Here is a 17908-nt window from a genome sequence, read left to right on the forward strand (position 1 = left end):
GGGTGTTCAGGCTGTGCTGGAGGGATCTGAGGGTGTGAGTTTGGTCTGGGTTTGAACCTGAGAACCTCTGATTTTTACAAGTTCTAGGCATTGTAAGGGGAGGGCATAGGACTTCCCTGTCCAGCTGTGTGGAGTGTGAATGGCCCCAACTCCAGGGGCACCAGTCAGCAGACAAGACCATAGGAAAGAGGCTTCTGGGGGCTGTGCTGCCCCTGTGGGCGGGTGTCTATCAGGAAATGAGTGTGCAGGTGGGGGCGTTCTTCAGGAATGCATATATCTCTGTGGGTGGAGGCTTGTCTGGAAAAAGGAGTTCAAGGACAAACGTGTCCCTGAGGATGGGTTAAACTATCTCTAAAAGTGTGTGTGTGTGTGTGTGTGTGTGTGTGTGTGTGTGTGAGAGAGAGAGAGAGAGAGAGAGAGAGAGTGCACACTTTCTTGCACATGATTTTCTGTGATAATGTGTGTTGATTTGCACCTTAAATGTGTCAGGTCCTGGGCAATTGTTCCTCTCTGCTGCCTGTGGGCTCTTGAAAGAAGTGGAATTGAGGACCTTTGTGTGCTGTGTTTAAATGTGCAGCCAGGGCTTTATTGTGGCCTTGAAGCTTTGGCTTTCGTGTGTGTGTGTGTGTGTGTGTGTGTGTGTGTGTGTGTGTGTGTGTAAGCATTTGGGTGTCTGGCTGTATTTCGTGTCTAGTTTGAGGACAGTGTGTCTCAAGGCATGTGTGTGGTGTGGAGTATGTTTCCATATCTGGCTGTGTCCCTGGATGAGATGTGTTCTCAGAGAGGCTTGAGGGTCCCCTTGCAGCCTACTCTGAGTCCTGACTGAGGCCCATGGACTTGATGCCCCTTTAACGCCCCCCCCCCCCCAGCACCACCTGACTTCAAGTACAGCCTCCATTACCGCAGTGAGCGCGCGCGCGCACACACACACACACACACACACACACACACACACACACACCAGTGCACACACGGAGAGCGCCCAGCCTCCTCAGCACAGCTCTCCTTCCCAGGACACTCACCCTGCCTGTCCCCATGGGCACAGGTCCCCCACTGCCTCAGGCCTCTGCTGCAGAGGGACCCATCGTGACCAGGGGCTGGCAGACCATGTAACCAGGGCTGCTGCTGGGAGCGCGGAGGGGAGGGGCCCCCAGTCCTGCTGGGCTGGCCCAGACCCCTCCGCAGCTCCCCTTGGACATTGCCCCCACCTGCCCAGCTCCCCCCCTCTTGCCCCTAGTCCCCAGGCATCCTTGACCCAGGGACTCAGCCAAGCCTACTTTACCTGTTTGCCAGCCCAGAGCTGAGCTTCCAACATGCCTCTGGTTAACTTCTTCTGCGAGACCTGCTCCAAGCCCTGGCTGGTGGGCTGGTGGGACCAGGTAGGGGAGTGCAGGGTTGGGGTGAGGGGGGTGGGCATTGTCCATCAGGGACCTCTGACCTCATGGGCTGGGCACTTGGCTGCAGCTGTGTTCATGTATGGGTGGGCCATGTAACATGCTTTATGGTTTCTGTGTGTGTGACCCAGGGCTGGGCATGGATGACAGTGTCTGTGTAAGTATGTGTATGTGGGAGTCTCACTGGGGAAGGTGTCTCTCTGGCTGGGTGTGACTGACCTGTCCCTGGATGTGCATGTATCTGTGATGCCTGGGTGTCCTGCCTGGTCCTGGGATGGACCAGATATTGTGTTAGGGTTTATTTGATGTTTCTTGGGGTGTGTGACCCCCAAATGTCAATGACTACTTATTGGGGTGTGTATCTTTCAGTTGGCGCATCTGAGCTGTGTGACGATAGATAGATTGGGGACACTTTGGGATTATGTGCAGTTGTGTGAGATTGTGTCTGTGTCCAGGGTCTCTGGGTAGTACTGAGAAAAGTGACCACCCTCTCACGTGTAGGTTATCCCCTCCTCTCTGCTACCCTCTGCCTTGCCCATACAAGAGTCTGTTCCTGGTATGGGGTGCTGGGGGTGGGGAGCAAATGCCCTTTCTGCTCCAAGCCCAATGTCACAGAAGACGCCTGTGTGAAGGGACGTGGGGGGGGCCAGGAGGGGACCCCCAAATCCATTTGGGGGCATATTCCACCCATCCGTACATCATCTACCCCCTAAGGAGGAAAGGGGGCTTTGATGGGAACCCCCTCCCTCAGGTGATGGGACTGGAATTTCCTAGGCTCATTCATTCCCCACGGCTGGCCAAACCCTGTCCTCTCCAGAGCTTGGGTGCTAAGAAACATGTAACCTCCCAGATTCCGCTGGGGCTGAATAGCAGACCCCCACCCTCCCCTCCAACCTCCACCCCTGGATTGAGGTCATGTTTGGCAACACCTAGGCCCTGAGGTAGCTCTGGGAGGGAAAGGGTTAAGGGGCCTCAGACTTGCCCCCCTTTTCTGGACTCAGCAGCTGGTTGGAGGGGGAGTTGCTAAGGAGACTCCCATCACCATGGTGACGGGAGTCCTGGTGTGCTATTGGTTCCGCGGTAGCAGGAGCCCCTCCCTTCCACAGGTGTGCCTCGCGCTCCTCTTTGGGGGGCGTTCTTTTCCTCGACTGGGAACTCCTCCTCCCAAGCTGGGGGAGTCCCCCTCAGAGCCAAGCGGTCAGGAAAAGCTAACCGCGCCCATCAAGCAGCCTAACTGGGGGCTCTGAGGGAAGAAAGTGTGGAGACTGTGGGGATTTGCTGGGAAGGGCTCTCACATACTCATACTCACGGTGACCCCCATCACCCATTCTTTCTTGGCTCCTTCTCCTCAGTTCAAAAGGATGCTGAACCGCGAACTCACACACTTGTCGGAAATGAGCAGGTCGGGAAACCAGGTCTCAGAGTACATTTCCACAACATTCCTGGGTGAGTGAAGCAGCAGCGGAGGGGGTGGCACCGTGTTCAAGAGCCCCCCACTCATGAGTCCTCTCTCAGACCTAGTGAAACCACCCAATTTCTGTGGAGCCCATGTTTAGAAATATCTTAGAAATTGCTCTGTCATGGAGATGCTGGCCTCACAAGTGTGAGGACTTATACTCAGATCCTCAGCACCCATGAGAGGAGCCAGGAGCCACACTGCACGGATAATCCAAGTCCTGAGTAGATGAAGACTTGGCCAGGCAATGTCGCCAAGTCCATGATCCCCAGGTTCAGTGAGAGACACTTCATTAAACAAAGTAGAACGAGCCGGAGGTGGTGGCGCACGATTTAATCCTAGCACTGGGAAGCAGAGGCAGGAGGATCTCTGTGAGTTCAAGGCCAGCCTGGTCTACATAGCAAGCTCCAGGATAGCTAAGCTACATATGTCTCCAAAAAAAAAAAAAAAAAGAAAGAAAGAAACCAAGGTGGACAGTTTTGGAGTAACGCTGGAGGTTGACCACAGTTAATAGAAGATCAAAATCTCTATAAAAATTCAAATAAAATGCTTGCTTATTTTTCATCATGTATTTATTGAGACAGGTTTTGCCGGGTAGCTTTGGCTGGCCTGGAACTCGATATGTAGACCAGGCTCAGATAGAATTCATAAACTCTGAAAAGCCTCCCAGCAGTGGCCAGGAAGGGCTCCTTTACCAGCACGGCATAAACGCACCCGGTGGTGCAGGCCTGTCTCCCACCACTCTGGGAGAGTAGAGGAAGAAGTTCAAGGTCATAGTTTGCTAAGTAGCTTATTGGAAGCCATCTGGGCTTTTAAAAAAAAGACGCTGTCTCAAAACTAACCCCCCCCCCACACACACACAGTAGGGCAAAGAATAGGGTGTGATGTTGCACACCTATAATCCTAGTACTCAGGGTGTTAAGTCTGAGAATTGTAAAAGAAAAAAGAAAGAATTTTTTTTTCTCTGTGTAGCCCTGGCTGTCCTGGATCTCACTCTGTAGACCAGGCTGGCCTCAAACTCAGAGATCCACCTGCCTCTGCCTCCTGAGTGCTGGGGTTAAAGGCATGTGCCACCACCACCCAGCCAAATAAATACTTTTTAAAACTTAATAAAATTGAGCCAGTGTGGTGGCACATGCCATTCATCATGGCACTCAGGAGACTAAGGCAGAGGATCTCTGAGAGTTCTAGCCTAGCCAGCCACAAAGATACCCTATCTTGAAAAACAAAACAAAATAGAACAATAAATCAATATCATCAGGCATGGTGGCACACACTTTTAATCCCAGCACTCGGGAGGCAGAGGCAGTTGGATCTCCGTGAGTTCGAGGCCAGCCTGGGCTACAGAGTGAGTTCCAGGAAAGGCTCAAAGCTACACAAGAAACCCTGTCTTGAAAAAAAGAAAAAAGAAAAAGAAGGAAAGAAAGAAAAAAGCAGGAGGCTCTGGAGAGATGCCCCAGTGATTGAAAGTGAGTACCTGCTCTTGTAGAAGGCTCAGTGTGGGTTCCCAGCACCCACATCAGGCAGCTCACAACTACCTGTAACTCCAATTCCAGGAGATCTGATGCCCTCTTCTGGCCTCCCAGGGTACCTGCAGCACATACATACAGGCATATATATACAAATAAGAAACTTTTTTTTAAAGATTTATTTATTTAGTATACAGAAGAGGGCGCCAGATCTCATTACAGATGGTTGTGAGCCACCATGTGGTTGCTGGGAATTGAACTCAGGACCTCTGGAAGAACAGTCAGTGCTCTTAACCTCTGAGCCATCTCTCCAGCCAACTTTTTTTTTTTTTTTTTTTTTAAAGTAAAGATAATAAACTTCAAGCTGGTCAGTGGTGGCGCATGCCTTTAATTTTAGCACTTGGGAGGCAGGGGCAGGTGGATCTCTGTGAGTTCAAGGCTAGCCTGGTCTACAAAGCGAGTTCCAGGATGGCTAGGGCTGTTACACAGAGAAATCCTGTCTCGAAAAATCAAAATTAATTAATTCATTAATTAATTCATTAATTTTTCAGACCTTTAAGAAAGCTGGGATGGTGGAACACACCTGTAAAATCCCAGCACTCAAAAGACCAAGAAGCTGAGGCAGTAGAATTCTGCCTCTGTGTATAAGACCCTGTGTCAAAAATGTTTCAGAACTGGGAGATTCAGAGTTTTAAGCCTCCCTGCAATAGTGAGGGTGTGGTATGTCCCAGAATTCTGAGGGCAACCAGTGGAAGGGTGGCATGCAAATTAGGTCTTCCAAGGTCATAATGGGGTGGGTCTGGCTGGCCCTCAGAAGCCTTTGAATCTCAAGAAGAGTCTCTGGGTCTGGTCCCCACGCTGACTGGCACCAAGAGGAGAGGGGGTCATGGACCCAGAGACCCCCGTTCCCTCCTACCTACCCACGATGCCCCTTCCTACCACCACTTCGGACCATCATAGGGATGGCTTCCCTAGCCAAGATGGTCCCCCTGGCTATCCAGGGTCAGCATCAGCTCATTCTGGGACCCCCCTCCCACCTCCTCATGTCTCATACCATGTTGTGACCCAATCTGAAGGTACTCCATAGTCCAGGGCCATCTCTAAGATCCCCACTCCAGCCCACCACCTCCCAGAAAATTTCTTATGTGTGCCCTGGCTTCCAGCCTCAGAAAAGAGACCAATTTTACCCCCAGGAGGATTGCCTCATATCAAGTGAGATGTCTGAGGACACTGCCAGGGATGTGGGGAAGCCTCCTTTGGAAGCGGGTCTCATGTGTTGTTACCTGGTCTTTGACAGACAAGCAGAATGAAATGGAGATCCCATCACCCACGCCACGGCAGAGAGCCTTCCAGCAGCCCCCGCCACCAGTGGTGCGAGAGTCCCAGCCTATGTCTCAGATCACAGGGTTGAAAAAGCTGGTGCACACCGGAAGCATGAACACCAGTATCCCACGATTTGGAGTCAAGACAGATCAAGAGGAGCTCTTAGCACAGGTAGGTGGTGGTGGCTCAGCAGGGACAGCGTTGTCTGGGGAGGCATTCATCAAAGGACTAACCCAGAGTCCCAGGACACAGAGCCTGAGCTATCTGGAGATGGAAGTAGAGGATGGGCAGGAAATGATTCCAAGCTTGATTCAACTGGGGCCTGGATTTAGACAGCCGTCATCCTAACTCACCCATTATTAATCCAGCACCTGTTGTGTAATGTGTTTCCGGGAGACCAGTATCCCTTCCCTCACCCCAACACAGTTGAGGTCTCATGGTCAGGTTAGCTTGAAGTTTGAGCTCAGCTTGGGGATGAGCCTACCTTGGTTCCCATCCCAGCTTAGGAGCCGAAGGAAACCATTAATCACATCTGGGCTTCCTTCATCCACCTGCTGAGCTCAAGCACTTGATAGGAACACTGTGGCCAAGGGCTGGGGGTGCAGCTCAGCTGGAGAGTGCTTGCCTGGCATGCATGACTTCCCAGAGTCCATTCCCAGCACCACATAAACCAAGTGGAGCGGAGGATCAGGTATTCAGGGTCATCCTCCACTACAAAGTGAGTTCAAGGCCAGCATGGACTACAGGAGAACCTATCTCAAAAAAAACAACAGCAACAACAACAAAAAAAAAAGGTGTGACTGGAATGGTTGTCAGTGTTTCAAGTGCGATCTGTGTTCAGATCCCCAGTGCCCACATAAATAACCAGGTGTCCTGTGTAGACTGTCATCCCAGTGGCGGGTAAGTGAAGGCAGGACAGGAAGATCCCTGGGGCTTGATGGGCAGCCGGTGTAGCCAAACCTGTGAGCTCCCAGTTCACTGAACTGTCTCAACCAATAAGGAGCAAGCGCTTGCCACCAAGCCTGGCGACCTGAGTTCAATACCCAGGACCCCACATTCTCGAAAGGGAGAAGTAACTCTCACCTGCTGTCCTCTGACCTCCACACATGTAATCACACACACACACACACACACACACACACACACACACACACACACACACAGTCGTGCACACGCTAGGAGCTAGAGTGATGCTTCAGCCATTGATGCTTGCTACTGTTATGGAGGTCTCCAGTTCAGGTCCCAGCACCCCGTGACAGGGAAGGCAGGGACTCACAGTTGCCAGTAATCCCAGCTCCAAGGGATTTAATGCCTCTTCTGGCCTCATTGGGCACCATACATACAAACGGTATACACGTAAAAATATTTTAAATGTTTTCTTTTTAAAGATTCCCCCCAACCCCGACTGAGACAGGGTTTCTCTGTGTTGCTTTGAAACCTGTCCTGGAACTCTCTCTGTATACCAGGCTGGCCTCCAACTCACAGAGATCCAAGACAGCCAGAGTTCCAGGACAGCAAGGGCTACACAGAGAATCCCTGTCTACAAAAATAAAAGTGGGGAGAGGTAGCTGTAGAGGGGCTCAGCGGTTAAGAGCACTCACCAGCTACTACTCTTCCAGAGGTCCTGAGTTCGATTCCCAGCAACCACATGGTGGCCCATAATCGTCTATAGTAGAATCTCATGCCCTCTTATGTCTGCTCTCTTCTGTTATGTAGACAAGCATCCTTTAGGGGGAAAAAAAGTTAAGAAATAAAAAGACCATGCATTTGGACACATTTTGTTAGGAATAATGAGGCCCAGGGTCCTAGGAAGTGGCTTTCAGGTCTCCAGGCCACGCAGGCCCCTGACCTCTTACTCCATCACTGCCAGGAACTGGAGAACTTGAGCAAATGGGGCCTGAACATCTTCTGTGTGTCGGAGTACGCCGGAGGCCACTCACTCAGCTGTATCATGTATACAATATTCCAGGTGATGGGGGCATGAAGGAGCTGGCTGGGGTACAAGGGAATGGGCCAGGGTTCTGGGGCCATCGGGGCTCACTGCCCTGCCCCTGTTGGCTCCCAGGAGCGAGACCTGCTGAAGAAATTCCGCATCCCTGTGGACACCATGGTGACTTACATGCTGACCCTGGAAGACCACTACCATGCCGACGTGGCCTACCACAACAGCCTGCATGCAGCCGACGTGCTGCAGTCCACACATGTGCTGCTGGCCACGCCTGCACTGGACGTAAGTGCCTACCACCTCTCCCTGTCCCATCCTTCTGTGCTGGTCCCTCTCCCCTTCTGCCCCTCTGATCTTCTCCCTATCCTGTTTCTCTCTCTAATCTTACCTTCTCTAGTTTATTGTTTTTGTTTTTATCTTGTGCTCAAGTGTGGAGCGGGGTGGGGAGGGGAGGGCAGGCTGGGGACGGGAAGGCTGCTGCACATGTGTGGAGGTCGGAGGACAGCTTTTGGAAGTCTTTTCTGCCTTTTTACCATGTAGGACCTGGAATCAAACTCAAGTTATCTAGCTTGGTGGCAAGTTCCTTTACCCACTGAGCCATCTTGCTGGTGTCTGTTTTGTTTTATTAGTGGAACGGGGGACAGGGGAATGGGGGAACGTGTGTGTGTGAGCCACAGTGCATATGTGGAAGTCAGAACACATTCCTGGGTATCAGTTACTTCTTTTTCCTTGTTTGAAGACAGGATCTCATTTGTTGCTGCACAGCCCAGGTTAGCTAGCCCCAAACCTAGACTCCTGGCTCTGACGCCTGTCTCATTGTGAGAGCATTGGGATCACAGTGTGCACTGGGGCTTTAGGAACATTGGGATCACAGTGTGTACTGGGGCTTTAGGAACATTGGGATCACAGTGTGTACTGTGGCTTTAGGAACATTGGGATCACAGTGTGTACTGTGGCTTTAGGAACATTGGGATCACAGTGTGTACTGTGGCTTTAGGAACATTGGGATCACAGGTGGGTGGCTTTAGGAACAGTGTTGGCTTTAGGAACATTGGGATCACAGTGTGTACTGTGGCTTTAGGAACATTGGGATCACAGTGTGTACTGTGGGCTTTAGGAACATTGGGATCACAGTGTGTACTGGGGCTTTAGGAACATACAGATGAATACTGTGGCTTTTTCATGAGTTCTGGGGATTCAAACTCACGTCCTCATACTGAAGGGACAAGTACTTTACTCCCAGAGCCATCTCTCCAGCAACCCCTTTTTGATTTGAGATGGTCTCACCATGTAGCTGGAACTCACTGTGTAGACCAGGCTGGTGTCTAACTCATAGAGAGCCCTATCTGCCTCTGCTCCCTGAGCGCTCAGTGGCCTGTGCTCTCAGAGTCCGGAAGATTGGCCGGCCAGGGCACCCCAGGGATCCACCTGTCTCCCTCCCCAGTGTGCTGGGATTGCAAGAGCAGGTCATCAAGGCTGGCTTTTTTTGTGGGGTCCAGGTTTGAAACTCAGGTCCTCATGCTTGCACTGGTTCAGCCAGACTCTTCTCTTTCTCTTCTCTCCTCTCTCTGGACTCCCATCTTCCTCCCCACCGTCTGCGCTATCCCTCTCACGCACCTCTCCTTGCCCCCAGGCTGTGTTCACAGACCTGGAGATCCTTGCCGCCCTCTTTGCTGCCGCCATCCATGACGTGGACCACCCTGGCGTCTCCAACCAGTTCCTTATCAACACCAGTGAGTGGCCTTTCAGGATACAGACAGTCAGGCCCAGGGCGTGGCCATATGGCCTAGGAGCAACACCTGCTTGAATGGAAATGGAGCTGGCCTACCAGAGCTGGGCTGAGAACGACGCTTAGTCTAGCTGGGGCCCGAGCTGGTCACGATGAAGGTGGAGCCAGCTGTGCTATTGAGACTGGACCACCTGGGCTAGGGGAGGGGCCAGCAAGGCTAGCCTGGGGACTTACTATGCTGATAGGAACCAACCTGTCTGTGGGCCCGGCTTGTGGGCATGGAATTGAACCAACTGAGCACAGGGTGGAGCCAGTCAGATGAGGACGGGGCTTGTGTGAATGGGACTGGCCGGCTGGGTAGAGGGTGAGGCCCACCAGACAGGTGGGGAGGTGCAGGAAGAGCCTAGGCGGGGCGAAGCTAACCTGAGGGCGGGGCTCCCGGTGATGCGCTCCTGGACCTGCGTGGCACCGGCCGGGGCTTGTCATGCTGAGAGTGGAGCCAGCTGGGGACAAGGCGCAGACTGGGCGGGACGTGGTACCCAAAGTCGCCTCCCCTGACCTCAGTCTTGCCGCAGATTCGGAGCTGGCGTTGATGTACAACGACGAGTCTGTGCTTGAGAACCACCACCTGGCTGTGGGCTTCAAGCTGCTGCAAGAAGAGAACTGCGACATCTTTCAGAACCTCAGCAAGCGCCAGCGGCAGAGCCTGCGCAAGATGGTCATCGACATGGTGGGCGGGGCCGGTGCGGTGGGCGGGGCCGGTGCGGTGGGCGGGGCTAGTTGGACGAGGTGGGGGCCGGTACAGGGGGACCTTCAGAGGAAAATAATTCCAGGGCCAGGGCGGCAGCAGGACCGAGGGCAAGCTTTTGCCACCTGACTTGACACCGCCACCTTGCCCTCAGGTGCTGGCCACAGACATGTCCAAGCACATGACCCTCCTGGCCGACCTGAAGACTATGGTGGAGACAAAGAAAGTGACCAGCTCCGGAGTTCTCTTGCTGGACAACTACGCCGACCGCATCCAGGTGCCCCAGATCCCGGCCTGCCCTCAGACCCTGCCCCCTGAGTGGCCCACTGGTGCCCTGTTCCGTGTTCTGTCCGCCTCTCCCCTTTTCCTTTTCCGACCCATGCCCTCCCTCCCTCACATTGCTTTTCCTCCCGGTTATGGACCCCTTCCCCCTCCGGCTACCCCTCCCTCCGCTCTCTCTCCCCAGTCTGCTTTCCTGATCTACCCCAGCTTGCCCCACATTTCTCTCATCTCTCCATTTCCCTCACATATGCTTCTCACCTCTACTTTTTCTTCCACTCCATTTCACACACGCACACACGCACGCGCGCACACGCATGAGGTAGGAGTTAAAAACCTTAACCCTGGTGAGTGCCTGTAATGCCAGCATTCCAAAAGCAGACACAGGAGGATGACCACAAGTCTGAAACCAGCTGGGACCCCATCTGGAGACCCTTAAAAAAAAAAACAAAGACACTAAAACCTAAATCTGAATGTGGTGTTGCATACCTGTAATCGCAACACTTGGAAGATGGGGTCATGATCAAAGTTCCAGGTCATCCTTACTACATAGTCAATTCAAGGCTGTCTGAGCTCCAGGAGAACCTGTCTCCTATAAAGCAGAGAGAAGACAGTCAGAGGCTCCACAGACTGAGGTTCAACCTGGGCTGTGAGGGTCCTTCCCTGTGCTCCCCAGGTCCTCCGGAACATGGTACACTGTGCGGACCTCAGCAACCCCACCAAGCCCCTGGAGCTGTATCGACAGTGGACGGATCGCATCATGGCCGAGTTCTTCCAGCAGGGTGACCGGGAACGGGAGCGTGGAATGGAGATCAGCCCCATGTGTGACAAGCATACAGCCTCTGTGGAGAAGTCTCAGGTACGGGGCCAGGGCCTCGGGGCCAGGGCCTCAGGGCCAGAGCACAGGGGTAGCTTGGCCCCCTCTGCAAATTGGTTTCCAGTTTTCTGTCTCTGTGGGAAAGAAAGTGTGTCCCCCTTCTGTGGCATTATCATCCGAGGCATTTCACCCGTGTTGGATGGCTGGTTCCACAGCTGTCAGACTTCTTGGCACCTACCTTAATACCCAAGTCTGCTGCAACACTAAGCAGTTTTCAGAGCAGTACTGGGGCGAGGCGGGCCGGGGGGGCAGGGGCAGTTTTTGCTTTTCTCTAACGTTTAAACCTTGAACTTGGCATAGCCGGGGATAAGTTTGACTCTCTGATCTTCCTACCCTACCTCTCTGGTCTGGGATCACAGGCCTTCACCAGCACACCTGGTTTTTGTGATGCTGGGAATGAAACCCAAGGCTTCATGCATGCTAGGCAAGCATGCTCTACCAACTGAACTACCATCTTAGTTCCCCTTTATAGGATTAAAAAATAATAAGTTGTGTTAATCTCACCGAGGAAAGTAAGACCACTACCCACAGTTTTTGAGCCAAATTTGAAGCAAGCTTTATTAAACACTGGCCAGAAGTATGGACACTGGCCAGGTCCAAACCCGGATTCCCAGAGTATAGCTGTAAGTTATATTAGATGGGACTTTTAAATGCAGAACTCATAAGGCTACGAACTCCCGCCTCTGTCCAGTCAGGGGCAAGCATGCACCCTGACATACCTCCTCCGTACCTCACACCTGCATGCGATCAAATACATCCTGTGCAGTTGGGCAAGCAAGCTTGTTTACTAAAGTGAAAACACAGCCAGGCGGTGGTGGCGCACGCCTTTAATCCCAGCACTCAGGAGGCAGAGCCAGGCAGATCTCTGTGAGTTTGAAGCCAGCCTGGGCTACCGAATGAGTTCCAGGAAAGGCACAAAGCTACACAGAGAAACCCTGTCTCGAAAAACCAAAAAAAAAGTGAAAACACACGGCTTGTTATCTTACATTAACAATAGCCGCCACCACCACCGTACCCCCCCTTCACCCCCCCTCACCCCCCCCACCCCCGCACTCCAGGAAGTTATCTGTCCGTGGACAAGTGGGACTTACAGGTTAGAGGCATTGGTGTTTTATAGATCTCCTAAGCACAGTAATTAAAATATAAAACATACCTTTAGCCCTCAGTTTCACTATGTTTACACTGGGCCAGTGACACACCTGTAGTGCCAGCTACTCCTCATACTGAAGCAGGAGGTGTGTTTTAGCCAGAAATTGGGGTAAGCTGGGACAAGATAACAAGATCCTGTCTATGGGTCAAGGAAATGGCTTAGCAGGTAAAGGTTCTTGACACACTAAATGGAGAGAAATGGAGGACTCCACAAGATTGTCCTCTGAGCTTCACACCATGCCAAAGAATATATGTGCCCCCCTAAATAAATTAAAGTTTAATAGAATTTTTTTTTTTTTTTTTTAAATTTTTAGACCAGGCCACATTATGTATTCCTGGCTAGCCTGGAGCCTACTTACTGAGTAGACCAGGCTGGCACACACCTGTAATCCCAGTACTCAGAAGGTAGAGGCAGGGGGGTCTCTCTGTAAATTAGAGGCCAGCCTGGTCTACAGAGCTAGTTCCAGGATAGCCAGGGCTACACAGAGAAACCCTGTCTTGAAAAACAACAACAGCAACAAAAAATTTGTCCTCTTAACTGCTAAGCTTCTTTCCCAGCCCAATATGGAATTTTTCAAGTTTTTTGACCAGCTGGCTGTTTGGGTTTTGAGACAGGGGCTACTATAGACTAGGCTGCCTTTGAATTTATGGTAATCCTGCTGTCTCAGCCTGGGTGCTTCAGTTATAGGCATGTCATGTCCAGTATTGGGTTTGTTTGTTTGGTTTGGTTTTTCTAGACAGGGTTTCTCTGTGTAGCCCTGGCTGTACTGGATCTCACGCTGTAGACCAGGCTGGCCTTGAACTCAGAGATCTGCCTGGCTCTGCTTCCCAAGTGCTGGGATTATGAGCGCCACCACCCAGCCAGTATTGTTTTCTTTTTGTTGTTGTTGTTGTTATTGTTGTTTTGAGACAAGGCCTCCTCTTAGCCGAGGCTGGTCTCAAACTCCCTGTGAAGGATAGCCTTGAACTACCTCTCCAGTGTCTAAATTACAGGCATGAGCCATTACAATCATCCTTTCCCAAGTGTGTGTTGTTGTTTTGATTTTTTGAGACAGGGTCTCACTCTATAGCTCAACCTATTGTGGAACTTACCATGTAGACCAGGCTAGCCTTGAACTCATAGACACCTGCCTGCCTCTGCTGGGATTAAAGTCACCGCAATCAGCCGTCGTTGAGACAGGGTTTCTCTGTGTCGCCCTGGCTGTCCTGGAACTCGCTCTGTAGACCAGGCTGGTGTCTGCCTCCGGAGGACTGGGACCAAAGGTGTGCACCACCACCGCCTGGGCCATCAGTCATTGTGTGTGTGTTTGTTTCTGTTTTTTTCAAGACAGGGTTTCTCTGCTCCAGCAGTCAGGTTTTTGTTTGTTTGTTTGTTTGTTTGTTTTGTTTTAAGCTGAGGATCGAACCCAGGGCCTTGGGCTTGCTAGGCAAGCGCTCTACCACTGAGCTAAATCCCCAATACCCAGCAGTCGTTTTTTAACATCTCAACACATATTATGTTTTTTCGCATCTTGCTTGTGCAAGTTAAAGAAGCAGATTTTCTAGGTTAGAAAATGGAGGGGTGTGTGTGTGTGTGTGTGTGTGTGTGTGTGTGTGTGTGTGTGTACATGGGCCAAGGCCAGAGTTCAACCTCAGTATCTTCAGGACAGCTATCTTGTTCATTTGGCTGGCTGGTGTTTTGGAGTGTTGTTTAGTTTTTTTGTGGCAGGATCTCATGTAGCCCAGGTTGGTCTCAAACATCTCTTCCTCCTGCCTCGAAATCCCAAGTGCTTGGATACAGGCATGGAACCAGCATGCCTGAACTACACAGCTCCGGGGTGGGACTCAAGGCTTCCTACAGGATAGATAAAAGCTCTAGCCGGGCGGTGGTGGCACATACCTGTAATCCAGCACTCTGGAGGCAGAGGCAGGTGGATCTCTGTGAGTTCGAGGCCAGCCTGGTCTACAGAGCGAGTTCCAGGACAGCCAGGGCTACACAGAAAAACCCTGTCTTGAAAAACCAAACCAAAACAAAACAAAACAAAAAAGCTCTACCGGCCAACCAACTGAGCCACATCCCTGGGCCTTAGAAGTGTGTTTTGTTGTTTGTTTTGTTTGGGGGGGTTTTCAGGACAGAGTTTCTCTGTGTAGTCCTGGCTGTCTGGGAGCTCTCTCTGTAGACCAGGCTGCCCTCAGCCTCGGAGATCTCCTTGCCTGTGCCTCCAGAGTTCTGGGATTAAAGATGTGTGTCACCACCGCCCAGCGGAAGCTTGTTGTTTCATTTGAGTAGACCCTGTTATTAGCCGCACCAAGCCTCTTGTTTAGACTCTGTCCCTCTTCCCTAGGTGGGCTTCATCGACTACATTGTCCACCCACTGTGGGAGACATGGGCAGATCTTGTCCATCCCGATGCCCAAGACATTCTGGACACGTTGGAGGACAACAGGGATTGGTATCACAGTGCCATACGGCAGAGCCCACCCCCAGAAGAGGAGCCCGGAGGGCTTGGCCATCCGGCCCCACCTGACAAGTTCCAGTTTGAGCTCACACTAGAGGAGGAAGAGGAGGAGGAGGATTCCTCGGAGGTTCTGGGATTGCCTACAGCTGAGGAAATCTTTGTAGCTCCAGATGACATCACAGCTCAGGCTACAGAACAGTCAAAGGTCAAGGTCGAAGGGCAGAACACCGCAGTGAGAGAGGAAGAGGAGAGCTTGAGGCAGGGAGCCGTCCCCGCATGCGTTGCTCCCAGGGAGTCCATGGAGACCCTGGGCTGCGCTTTCAGCCCTGGAACCCCCATTCTGCCTGACTTGAGGACCCCGTGTCCCTCAGCGGAGGCCCCGGGCCTCCCGGGCCTCCCCTCCACGGCGGCAGAGGTGGAGGCCCCAAGAGACCAGATGGCTGCCATGAGGGCTTGTGCCTGCTCTGGGACAGCAGGGGACAATACCACCATTGTCTCAGCTCCAGGCAGGTCGGGGTCAGGCGGGGACCCTGCCTGAGCCCTGTTCCCGTCACCCGCGGGTCCTCCCTCCTCCCTGCTCTCCACTCTCCACGGACCACCTCAACAACTCCTGGCCCTCCTGAGAAAAAAGAAAACAGAAAAGTGGGTTTTTTTTCTCTTTTCTTTTTTTACCCTTCCCCGATGCCCTTACCTACAGGGCTTTTTTGTGGAGGTGGGGTGTGGGGAGCCAGGGGCTGACGTCCCCAAAAAAGGGATTTTATTTTTTGAATTTTAATTGTAATGTTTTTAGAAAAAGAACAAAAAGAAAAAAAAAAGAATGAAACACAGCAACTGTAGATGCACCCATCTCCCCATTCCTGGATCCCCACATTTCCCTTCTCCTTAAGTCACATCAACCTCAAGTCCAAGGCGCCATCTTCCTGCCTCTCTTGAGACTTGTTCCTCGAGACTCAAGTCTAGGCTTGGCACTGTCCTTTGGGCTGTTCTTCTGGGGTTCGGAGGGAGTCTAGAACCCAACTGGGATAGCTTCAGGAAGAGCTACAGGAGGGCTGGTCCGCAGCAGGGCCTCTCCCCGGCTCGCTGTCCCCTCCCACAACGTCTTCCATCTCTTCCTTTTCTTTTTTCTTATCTTTTTTGTACAACCCTGGCCGTACGGAAGAGAGAGGTGGTCAGAAGAGCTGTTGCTTTAAGATCCAGAGACCCTCGGTTTCACCCCTCTACCAGCGTCAGGCCTGGGCGCAGAAGTCCCTTCTCCAGATGCCATCTCCTTCCTGGTCCACTTGGGTCACTTTGAATTTTCTCCGTTGGAGGAAGGGGCTCTGTTCCATGCGCACAAACATCTTCCTTCCAGCTGCTTCCTCCTCTTGTTTCTGCCTTAAAGATTCCTGTGGCCATAGATGAAGTCTCGGTGGCTCCCTCCTGCTCCCTGGCCCACAGTCCCCTTTCCAACATAGACACCCCTTTCCCAGCATCCACTCAACTACCTTTTCAGAGTCTCACTCAGCCCCCCACCCCAACTCTCATTGCCCTAGGAGGAAGCAATAATGGTGTGTATGTAGCACATCCTCCCGTCCTGGGCAGCCCTTCCCTTCCCCCAGGCACCCCAGCCACAGTCCCTAAGCAATACAGATAGAGCAAGGCCATTTTCTCCAAGCCATGGGGTTGAGGGGACTTTTAAAAGGAATGACCCCATTTCCCCCTGCCACACCAGCCAATGTGCAGCAGGGCGGTGGGGAAGCACTCATTCCTTGCCTGCCCTGTTACATCTCTGTACACGGTACTGTAGCCCTCCACCCTCCCCACCAGTTCCTCCCCAGCTGTCCATCTGTCTAACCCACTAACCCCTCTCCCAACCCACAATGCTTCCAGATTTTTTGTTTGTTTATTAAGCAAAGGTAGTTTCTGTCCTAGCTGGTGATGAGAATAACCCCCCTCCTCCGTGTGTGTGGGTTCTTTGTACATACTATAAAGTTGGCATATAAATTATTCTGAGACAGAAAGGGAGACTAAACTTGCCTTTCCCTGGCTGATCCCTGGGAAGGTGAGGAAGGGAATCTCCAGGGAGAGGTAACCCCTTCCCGCTGTATTATACAAGCTGTACCCTATTCCCTGAATGGAGAGTGGGCATGCTGCCAGATCATGGGAAATCGTGTCATAACGGAGGAGGGACGAGGGTGGGCTGGGCAGTGTTTGTACCGTGCTCCCTTCTCCAAGAGCCCAGGACGGGGTAGGAAGAGAACAGCCCCTTGGACTCAGCCAGGGCTCCTCCCTGCCAGGGTGGGTGAGGACCCCATGAGCTGCCTACATGTTGTCGTCCACACTGACAACTGATAATTGGTCTGTGGATTGACAATCATCCTTCAATCTTGTCCCTAATTAAAGCGAGGCTCTCGCTGATGCTTCCAGTTAATGGCTGATATGGCTTCATTTAATTTGTTTCCTGTGGGGGGGGGGGTTGTTTTTGTTTTTTGAGGTGTCTTTATGTTAAAGATTCTTTATTTGGGGGTTGGGGACACATGCCACAGTGCATGTAGAGAACAGGGGCAGCTTCTAAAGTTCTCTCCTTCACCGTGTGAAACAAACTCAGGTGGTCAACACAGGCAGAAAGACCTTGACCTGCTGAATCACCTCGCCTGTCCATTCGCTCTGAACCCTGACTCTCACGTAGCCCATGCTGACCTCTCTGTAGCTGAGGCTGGCCTTGAACTCCAGAATTTGCCGATGTGTGACATCCTCCTTGGCTGTTGTCATTCATTTCAAGGCATGGTCTCACTGGGGAGGATCTGTCGCTTGAAGCTGGTGTGGAGCTTCTTTTTCTCTCCTGATTCAAGGGCTTTAGCGCAGAACAGTCTTGAATGTAAGATCCTTCGGCCTCTACCTCCCCAAGTGCTAGGATGGCAGGCCTTCTGTCTCCACACTCAGTTTATCCTGTGCTGGGGTGGATTCCAGAACTTCTGCGTACTAGGCAAACGTGATGCTGACAGAGACACATCCCCAGTCCTAAATAGCATATTGTTTCCATAGACCCTAAGCAATCCTCTTAGACACCTTTTTAAAGTTGGGCTGGGTGGTTGTGGCGCACGCCTGTAATCCCAGCACTGG

The 17908-nt window shown here is 52.0% G+C and overlaps 1 protein-coding gene across 3 annotated transcripts in view; it reads left to right on the forward strand.

Annotated features, from left to right (window-relative positions):
* Positions 1 to 17216, forward strand: part of Pde4a (phosphodiesterase 4A) — a 45003-nt gene extending 27787 nt beyond the window's left edge. For 2 of the 3 annotated variants that reach the window (XM_036192900.1, XM_036192901.1), the window contains exons 7-15: positions 2747 to 2840; positions 5617 to 5813; positions 7513 to 7611; positions 7708 to 7872; positions 9221 to 9320; positions 9892 to 10046; positions 10219 to 10341; positions 11020 to 11202; positions 14694 to 17216. In XM_036192900.1, coding sequence (XP_036048793.1) covers positions 2747 to 2840; positions 5617 to 5813; positions 7513 to 7611; positions 7708 to 7872; positions 9221 to 9320; positions 9892 to 10046; positions 10219 to 10341; positions 11020 to 11202; positions 14694 to 15344 — 1767 coding nt within the window. In that variant the 3' untranslated portion in view covers positions 15345 to 17216. Of the gene's footprint in view, positions 1 to 927; positions 1380 to 2746; positions 2841 to 5616; positions 5814 to 7512; positions 7612 to 7707; positions 7873 to 9220; positions 9321 to 9891; positions 10047 to 10218; positions 10342 to 11019; positions 11203 to 14693 lie in introns of those variants that run through there. The other variant, XM_036192902.1, reaches the window with a different exon arrangement.
* The last annotated feature ends 692 nt before the right edge of the window (positions 17217 to 17908 follow it).

This window comes from Onychomys torridus, chromosome 7 (assembly GCF_903995425.1).
Source record: "Onychomys torridus chromosome 7, mOncTor1.1, whole genome shotgun sequence".
In the NCBI taxonomy this organism is placed as follows: Eukaryota; Metazoa; Chordata; class Mammalia; order Rodentia; family Cricetidae; genus Onychomys; species Onychomys torridus.